Source organism: Atractosteus spatula, chromosome 23 (assembly GCF_055471065.1).
Source record: "Atractosteus spatula isolate fAtrSpa1 chromosome 23, fAtrSpa1.hap1, whole genome shotgun sequence".
NCBI lineage: Eukaryota > Metazoa > Chordata > Actinopteri > Semionotiformes > Lepisosteidae > Atractosteus > Atractosteus spatula.
The window spans coordinates 14379851-14389777 of record NC_142728.1 but is presented as its reverse complement, the minus strand read 5'-3'; the positions used below and the strand labels follow the sequence as shown (position 1 = coordinate 14389777).

The 9927-nt window shown below is 48.3% G+C and overlaps 1 protein-coding gene across 1 annotated transcript in view; it reads left to right on the top strand.

Annotated features, from left to right (window-relative positions):
- Positions 1-9927, top strand: part of adamtsl2 (ADAMTS like 2) — a 39888-nt gene that overhangs the window by 13736 nt on the left and 16225 nt on the right. Inside the window, exons 5-11 of the mRNA XM_088940635.1 lie at positions 54-156; positions 1900-2045; positions 3136-3259; positions 4086-4166; positions 5910-6085; positions 6939-7278; positions 9055-9418. Of these exons, the coding sequence (XP_088796761.1) occupies positions 54-156; positions 1900-2045; positions 3136-3259; positions 4086-4166; positions 5910-6085; positions 6939-7278; positions 9055-9418 (1334 nt within the window). The remainder of the gene's footprint in view (positions 1-53; positions 157-1899; positions 2046-3135; positions 3260-4085; positions 4167-5909; positions 6086-6938; positions 7279-9054; positions 9419-9927) is intronic.

Here is a 9927-nt window from a genome sequence, read left to right as displayed (position 1 = left end):
ACGTGATGTGGTCTTCTGGGGGAAAAGATAGATGTCTGGTCTGTTTGTTTCAGGACTGCCCTCCATCCGCCCGCAGTTTCAGAGAAGAACAGTGCTCATCTTTCAACTCGCAGGTTTACAACGGCCGGAGCTACCACTGGAAACCTCTGTACCCTGGTAATCTCCCATTTTCCCCGCTACTGCCTACACTTACTGCTGTTTTCTAACTGTTTCTAATTATTGAGCAGATCTCTCCTCTGAGCTCTAAAAAGAAAAGTTGCATTCTATAAGGTTTTCTCCTCACATGAAAGAAAATACATTTCACTAGTTCAAAGATTTACAACCATATTGCACCTTAAAACAATAACAGAAGAACTAATTAACCATTTTATTTTGAAGAAACTGACAGAACACATCTCTCATTGCTTATGAGGAAAAGTAGCACTACCAAAACACCACCAAATCAAACGGGTGTGAGTGCTTTGTGGCAGAATCTACAACCCTTGTTCTGAAGATCTCCAATCCAACAGGTTTCAAAAGTCACCATTATATCACCCGTGTCTAAAGACACGGAGCAGTTACTGTATATCACAATCAATTAAGCAGGTGGTTTGTAACTTTCATAATCTGAACTTATTACTTAATGTAATCAATCTCAATACCCTTCAATTCTTAAGGACCAAAGTTTTCTTAACCGAAATATTTAATTGACCAATAATCTACAGGTGTAGCCAATTTAAAAAAGGAATGAATTTAGGGCAATTAATTAAGAGAGCTCTCCTGGACTTTTTTTGAAGACCCTTATCTTAAAGTATATTAAAACATTCTAGACAGAATTTGAGTACATTGAGCTGTACTGACCTCTTCACATTAAAGTAGAAGCCTGAGAGGAAAATGCAATGCAGCAATCACTGACCTGCCAAGTTACATTACATTCCTACAACAGACTGTTAAAAAGGTGAGAAACTGCTGCTGCATGGATAGAGATAAAACTCCCACTGCATTCAGGCTCTTTCATGGGTGGATCATGCCTTTTAATAATAATAATAGCTTACACTTATATGGCGCTTTTCTGGACACTCCACTCAAAGCACTTTACAGGTAATGGGGATCCCCTCCACCACCAGTGTGCAGCCCCACCTGGATGATGCAACGGCAGCCAGAGTGCGCCAGTCCGCTCCCCACACACCAGCTTTCAGTGGGGAGGAGAGCAGAGTGATGGAGCCAGTTCAGAGATGGGGATTATTAGGAGGCCATGATGGGTAAAGACCAGGGGGAAATTTGGTCAGGATGCCTGGGTTACACCCCTACTGTTTTTGAGATAGGCCGTGAGATTTTTAATGACCACAGAGAGTCAGGACCTCGGTTTTACGTCTCATCCGAATGACCGTGCCTTTTTACAGTATAGTGTCCCCGTCACCATACTGGGGCATTAGGACCCACACAGACCGCAGGATGAGCACCCCTTGCTGGCCTCTCTAACAGCTCTTCCAGCAGCAAGCATAGCTTTCCCAGGAGGTGTCCCAACCAGGTACTGGCCAGGCCCACACCTGCTGAGCTCCAGTGGGGCTGCCAGCTGTGAGTTGCAGGGTGATATGGCTGCTGGCAATTTTTTTTTAAATTAAACACTATCAACAAGGTAAAATAACGGTAAAACTACAAAAATCATTGAGCAGACTGACTGCAGTCAATCTTCAAAGGGACGTTAAAACGTCCAAGTACACAGATACTGCTCCTAATTCATCACGGTCAGCAGGGGGCTTTCAGGATTGGCATTGTAAGATGAGGACTGCTACAGGGACGTGGGCACAGTGGGTTTATCCCGAGCCCAGACTGGTATCCTGGGAATCTGGGGTCCTGCTGGACTCAACACACCGTTGCTACACACTAGATGGGAGTCTTGTTTTGCTGTCTGTGCAGATGATTATGTGCACATCTCCAGCAACCCCTGTGACCTGCACTGCACCACAGCGGACGGCCAGAGGCAGCTGATGGTGCTTGCCCGAGACGGGACGTCCTGCAAGTACAGCGACTACAGGGGGGTCTGCGTCGACGGCAGGTGTGAGGTTGGTGAACAGTCACCAGGTTTTCACTTCTTCCGACACCTTTGGAACATTGGAAGAATCGAACCCCCCTCCCCAGCGCTCCTCAAGCCCTGACATAGCATCCAGGCATCGCCGAGACATCACGTCACCCATTTGGAGTCATAACGGATCGAATTAGCCACTAATGTTTGTGGAAAAGAGCAGAGTGAAGAGATAGCAAAAGGGTTTTCTCAATGATGCAGGGGGATTTAGAGTGGGAAAGGTTCAGCCTGAACCTCACCGCAGGATGGAAAAACATTCCCACATCCTGAAACGTAACCTGGTACTGTCATGGAGGGCTCAGTTTCAACCACAGCCCTGCATGGGTCATAATGCATTCTGCAAAACTCAGAAGACAGCTGAAAGTCACCTGTATAGATGCATTAATTGAATTAAAAAAACCAACTAACACAACTCTGTTTATGTAGACTGCACTAGAATTTGTAACAGTACATAAGTAGGTAGGTATGCTTCTGGTACTTCTCTCTAATGCTATAATACAGTTATAGAAGCATCAGAAATCAAGGAACCATGTTGCTCAGAAACCAATTATAACTCAAACCTGGCACAGGGGCAACTGTAACCAATAATGAACCGAATCCATTAGTTACCATCCTTGTGATGGATAACCACAGTATTTGTCATAGTATTTTCTCTGATTTAATTTCATCTCATTGTAATTTTCTACCATAGACTTACAATGTGCATTACAACACAACCGCAGTAAAACAGTCGTAGAAATCACAGTAAAGGGGAGAAAATACTTCAATAAATTTCACAAACTTTCATTGGAGTAAACAGGGCTCATCAGCTGCTGCTACTTAGAATTCCTCCAGGTTCGGGATGCCCAACCTGGAAGTCCGCAAATGTTTATGAGCCTCATTAAATCAGCATCACCTTGAGAACTGGGAAAAACTGTTTTAAGCCAATAATTAGTTAAACGGGGTTGATGAGAGCTGATAAGTTCTTAAAACCGGCAAACGGGAGCCCTCAAGTACACCCCAGCAAGTTTGGGAGCGAGCATCTCACCGCAGCGTCGTTTACACCACTGCCTTCCTGTGCTGTGTTGCAGCCCATTGGGTGTGACGGGGTGCTGTTCTCTCCGCACACTCTGGATAAGTGCGGAGTGTGTCGGGGAAATGGGAGCAGCTGCATCCGGGTCACTGGGAACTTCCGGAGAGGAACTTCCAATCTGGGTAAGGATCATCTCCCACTTCCTGACTCCCTGCAGAAATGAAGAAAAGCCCGAGGCTTCCAAATGGTGCAGAATACTGCTCCTGGGAAGATGCACAGCAGTTTCTAACTTTGATCATTTGCTGCCATGTACTTAGGAACACAGTCCTAAAATGGTACCTACCCAGTGGTGTGTACACCTTTTTTTTCCCCAAACTAAAACATCAACACTCAGTTGAAAGGCGCCACATAAATCTTTCACAATGCTAATTTAAGAGCAACTCCAGACAGTTCAAATGTTCCAAAATGAAAAATACACATTAAGAGTTTGTTCTTCCTTTTCCAAAAATAAGTGTGGGAAACTCGGTGTGGCGCAAAAACACTAGATCAATGCGGTCCTTTGTGTGGAACCACACAGCGGGGCTGAGAATACTCCCTGTTATTGCCAAATATTAAAAACAAAATCTATGTATTTTTTTAGCATTAGACATGATGCAGTCCATCATTAGTTGTTGCAGGCTGCGGGTATATGACATTAAGTTTAGGTTAAGAATTAATACCTTAAAACACAAAAAAACAGCACTGAGCAAAACAGTACTCTGTTGCTAACCTATGCTGATATTCTAACCTGAAATTATAGGGCTTTTATAAGGTAAATGTAAGTCCCAATCCAATGGAATGGCAGTAGCATGGATGTTGCTGTAGGAAACATGCTCCTGATGTCCTGGGGTTGTTTTCACAACTAGAGAAGTCTTCAAGCACACGGGGCCTCTAGAAAACGGGCAAAAAAAAAAGGATATACCGTCTATGGGAAGTAAAAAAAACATGCTTTTGTTTCTGCCTGCTCAGGTTACTCCTTCATAACTCAGATCCCCGAGGGCTCATGGGACATCCAGATCATAGAAAGGAAGAAGTCTGCTGATATTTTGGGTGGGTACTTCCTGACGGCGCTTGCTCGCGGTGGAAACCACCCCCCTCCCCACCCCCTGCCCCTCCAGCTCCACACAGATACAGCTGTGTGCTACCGAGAGGGAGAATCCGTGCCTTATGCACCAATTCCTGCGGCAGAGCTGCTGTTGCACTGGGCCGTCCCATGTGGAGAACACACTTCCATCTCCATTAACAGAACACAGGGCTCATTCTTGAGCCTTTACCTCTCCCTCAGGGCCCGGCACGAATACACCCTGCTCCCCTCACAAACATCTCGGCTGTTATCACAGTCTGGCTTCTTTCTTATCCTGGCGAGATCTCCAAACTAGAACTGGTAAACAGGATGACCAATACTAACAACCCTCCCAGACATGCAACACTTGCGCAGAAAGCAGCAGAAATGGCTAGGCCCAGAGTTTAGTGCCACTCCCAATGAGTCCACTGTCACCAATAAGTAGACAGCAAAATGAAGGTCTTCTGTGGTCCACATGTGCGCCGTTCAGCGCCATGAAATTACAACCCAAACCCACTTCAGGACATGACTAAAGGTAGCCATAAATTGTAATTACAGGGCAGTAGGGCAAAGAGACAGAGCGGTATTTCAAAACTAGCTCCACTTCGCATTGCTAAAGCACGGCCTTTTCCTACACGGCTAGGCTTTGACAGGTCAGTACAGCACAAAGCAGGGAAAGCAGATGTAAACTTCCAGCGTGTCTGTTAATGTACATTCCAGAGATCCAGCCATGATGACAGACTGTGGACCAGTAACACATCATACTGGATTAAACTATGTGACTCACAGACATAATATATAAAAATAGACTGGGAATAGAAGAAGTTTCTTCTTTTATGGGTTTTGAGCGATGAGGTGGAGAGCTCTATTTGCAATAATCTTAATAATTTGACCAGGCTGGTGCATAGATTAGGCTCTTTTTATTAGCTCCCCAGGTCCCTTATTCTGATGTCTCTCACATATCACTGCTCCCTCTGGTAGGACATTATTGCCTTTCTGAAAATAGGCTTGTAATGTACACTCCTGCTCTGGTAATCACAGACTATTATCAAAATCCCCAAAATGATTTTTAGAGACGTTTCCGATTTTACAAGTCACAGTGTAGCCGATTGCCGTCGAAACCTACACTGTACACAAAAATCCCTGTGACTGCGTTTCATTTTTCGAAACCCCCAAAAAAATGAACATTGACGTTTTTCTTGAGCTTCCCAAGCCTTTAAATTTGAAAGTCTCCCCGTCAGAGAGTCCCCAGTGGCTTAGTTTTGAGTCTGGGCTTTCTGTGCACAAGAAACTCCCATATCCTGATGAGATGTGGGAGTCAAGTGTTGTTAGAACCTGACACATCACTCGTCCAGTGGACGCGAACCGTGGGCACGCTGGGGTTCACAGGGTGGAAAACGGCAGACGGTATCAGCTCTGCGTTTTGGAACAAAGCTTGCAATGACCTCACCGATCACGTGGGTGGCCAATGGCGGACGGTTCAGACTGCAAGCTGTGCAGCGCCTCACAGGCTAGGCCAGCGGCACATCTCGCTGACCTCCCCATGAGCTGGGAAGGGCCTAGCAAGTCACAGGAGTCGCGGTTGTGTGGGAAGGCCCACAGCTGACTCAGCTCTCACCCTGTAATGCCAGCTGAGCGGCTACCATGGTCCCAGCTGTCCAGCGACATCCCAGGCCCCACATGGCACCTTCAGGTCGTTGAACGTGACCTCTCCCCTCTTCGCTTCACAGCGGTGACCGATCAGGCTGGGAACTTCTTCTTCAATGGGGCCTACAAGGTGGACAGCCCGCAGAACTTTCACGCCGCCGGGACCATATTCAAGTACCGGAGGCCCACGGACGTGTACGAGACCGGAATCGAGTACATAGTGGCGAAGGGCCCCATCGACCAGGCGGTGAACGTGCTGGTCTGTATGCAACTGAATCTGAGCTCTCGGGCCACATCACCAAAGTTCTGTGCTGCTCCCACCATCATCCCCTCCCATGGCATTTGTAGAGATCTGATCACGAGCAGGACATGTTGAGTAAAAATATATCAGAGCATGTTACACGTGCACTAAACTGGGACTTTTCACAAGGCCCCTTTGCTATGCAGTATTCAAAAGATATGCCAAGGTGGTGGTCTTTCTCGTCTTCTTTATTTTCCATAGGAGATGTAAATCGGCAGATGTAATAATCAGGTGGATATTCAGTTCTAAGGTTTCAACAGTGCTGACGTTATTTGTAAGCAAAGCAAAAGGAGCAATGTGGTCATAATCGATGAAAAACCGCACTGTAGATTCCGGCACTGACTGGAGGAAAACAAAAGAGCTTTGTTCTGCTCTAAGTTATGACTCGGAATTCAGGGGACCCCTGTAATAACGGCTGATGCAGGAACGAGTAATTGGAAAACAGATATGGCGTAGGGGAGCGTCGGCTCTGTGGCTCAGGATCTGCGCCTGTGGCTGGAAGGTTGCCGGTTCGTATCCCGTGGCTGGCAGAGGAATCCTACTGCGTTGGGCCCCTGAGCAAGGCCCTTAACCCCAGCTGCTCCAGGGCCGCCATATAAATGGCTGACCCTGCGCTCTGACCCCCAGCTTCTCTCCCTGTCTGTGTGTCTCATGGAGAGCAAGTTGGGGTCTGCGAAAAGACACATTCCTAATGCAGGAAATTGTACATGGCCAATAAAGTGATCTTATCTTATCTACCCTCTAAACAGTGCTCAACTCGTTCATGAGTATCATTAGTGTGCAGGAGCACCAAGGTCTTTCTGCATTGCAGGTGTGGAATCAGAACGGCAGGACCCCCTACATCACCTACGAGTACACCGTGCTTCGGGACCCCAACGATCCCGCCCCCCAGTCCCTCTTCTTCCCCGGGGCAGACGGCCAGGGCCTGGGAGGAAAGAGCAAGGGCTACCCCTCTGCGGAGGCCGACGCCCTGCTGCCCCACAACGCCAGCGCCAAAGGCACAAAGGAGCAGGGGGAGAGCGGGAACCAGGTGCTGGACAAGGGGCCCAGCCTGGGGGCCACCACCGAGAGCAAGGGACAGGAGACCAACGAGGTGTACGAGGAGGCCATCGACTGCGAGCAGGGAGCGCAGGCCAAGCCGCACTACACAGGTAGACTGCATGCTTTATTCACGGGGACATGAGCAAGGAGGAGCTGGTGGATGGGGGGGGAAAGTCAGAGGGAATCACATTTTCTCCGTGGATCACAAACACATCCTCTAATGGGGGCCGGAGAGTGTTTCGGTGCCCGGCAGGGAAGAAATTCCGCAAGAACAGTCCACATTCAGAACTGGCAAATGCAACCCAGATAAGTGTGTGTCAGGGAGCGCATGTCTATCAAATGATCGACTTATTATTCTTTACTTCTTACCCCGTTAATGCCTAATTTGCCAAGCTCTCAAAAATATAACTGTGCGCACGACTCCTCTGTCTCAGAAGGTTCTCCATCTGGACAATTCCAACAGAAATGGTTGAGGAAAAAAAACCTGAAATGCATGGAGCGTTTCGTGCCGGCCTCCTCCCTGCTCCCCTTCAAAACCAAGCAGAGGGGGTGTCACAAGCAGCTTTCGACCTGGCCTCTTCCCTTCAACCCCAGGTCTTTCCCTAAAGCTCGGAATGGGGGGGGGAAGCAATGGGAAAAGGAGAGAAGGATCTGGGAATGGTTCACTAGACAAATCTCTGTTAAAAACAAAAAGCCCAACTCGTGGGTTTTTCTAAAAAGCACACTTGCAGCCCCTATGGAGGCATGCTTTATTCATGGGGATATATACAAAGAGGGGCCGACGGATGAAAAATTCAGAGGGAATCGCATTTTCTGGTTTGTAAATCCGTGGATCTCAAACACGTCCTGTAATGGGGCCCAGAGAGTGTTTCGGTGCCTAGCAGAGCGGAGGTTATGGAAGTGAGAGAGCGCTCCCTGTAATGGAGAAAGCCTGGCCCTGCCCCACTTGTGCACAGACCCGGCACAAGGGAAGGCGGCCTTCTGTGCCGATCTTATCCGCACCTGTTTAAAAAGAAGACCACGCACTGCCCGCCACTGCCAAAGCAACACCAAGGTTTCTAACTTGGGTTAAAAGTCTAATTTCAGCACCGCAGACTCCTACGCTGAAGTAGCTAACTTTGTGGAGCTGATGTTGGAAGTCTGTGAACCTGGGCTGTTTGACCTAAGAAAAAAAGCATCACTGGCTTTTGCGTGACTCAGGTGCTTTTCAACAGCAGGACTATGACAGCTTGGTTGCAGAAGACAGCAAGGTGCAATACTGTGGGAAATCGGACTTGTTCCATTCACACATCGACAAACAATCAAGTAACATCCTTGAAACCCTATTGCACGATCCACATTGATATCTATTTAAGAAACAAGGAGCAGCTTAGCAAAGTAACGACTGTTTGTAAAAGTGATGTAAATAACGCATCCACTGAATTCAAAGACTTTCCGTAGTTACCATCTTCATAAGGCCAGGCGAGAAGGCAGAGAAGAGACTTTGCATGGACACCAAATTTCCTCCTTGCTACAAGTCCTTTTCGCAGAACTCGGATAATCCATTTTGAGCAAGAGAGGCTTGTTCCACGGGGAATTGGGTTTCAATATTTCACATCAAGACCACTGACCTGATCTCTGCCACCTGCTCTTCGCAAGTCCACTACAAAGGAAGATGCCATGTCTCTGTGTGCATTATTTTACCCTTTGACACAGAATGGAAGATGACAATACTGGAGAGGATGTGAAGCTTAATCCAGGGTTACCCAACCCAGCACCTTAATTATTCAGTTGATAATTTCAGGGATCAATATTGCATGAAGGGATGGGGTTGTCTCAGATGTCTGCCATAGCGGAGTGGCTCTGGCCTAATCCTCTCTCAATTCCTCACCCTCTCCGCCGTGCAGAGCTGAACGGCAGCAGACCCAACAGCGTGGGGGACCTCCTCTTCGAGCCGTCCGAGTCCACATCCGCAGAGCTGGTGCCGGACTCGCAGAACCTCATCTGGAACATGCTGGCGGGCGGCCCCCCGGGCTCCAAGAAGCTGGTGGCGAACATGACCACGAACCGGCTCTTCGCCGCGGGGGGGGGGGGGCCGGACTCCTCCGAGGCCGACTACGACGGCGCAGAGAGCGGGGCCCCGCGCTTCCTCAACGGGACGCTGCAGGAGCTGACGGCGGGGGGCCGCGGCAACGACAGCGGGGACCCCCCCTTCGCCAACAGGACCACGCTTCCGGGCCAACCCACGGGCAACCGAACTCAAAAGACCAGGTAAAGTAGGCGGCCCGAGCTGCTTTAATCCAGCAGGAATTACAGGTAGCCATTAGGTCGGCAATTCCTGAAAGCCTGGGACTATTTAGCCGGTTAGCAAATTCCCCCAATTCAAAGATCATGTATAATTGGCACCGTGCAGTCGCTTGACTCCTTTGGCGAGCGTGATTGCGATAAGGCAGGAAAAATCCAAGCTCCTGCCTGCCTGGGCTTTAACCACAGGAGCAATTAACACACCGCGCCATGAGTGAATTGACAGCCACCCAGATGGCTCCCGAAAGCAAGCCTCCTAATGCACGGCTCTTTCTCCATATTGGATCACACACTTAATCGTAATGAACAGCCCGCACGGCCCCTGCCCACAGCTTGTTCCAGGTTCCAAAAACAGCGGAGTTGAAAGTCTTTTTTTTTTTTTTTAAAACTCCTAGATTCAATTTCCCACCAAGAAGAATTGCTGTACAGTAGGTACACTCCACTCACAGGCCTGAGGGATTCCTTCCCAATAGAAA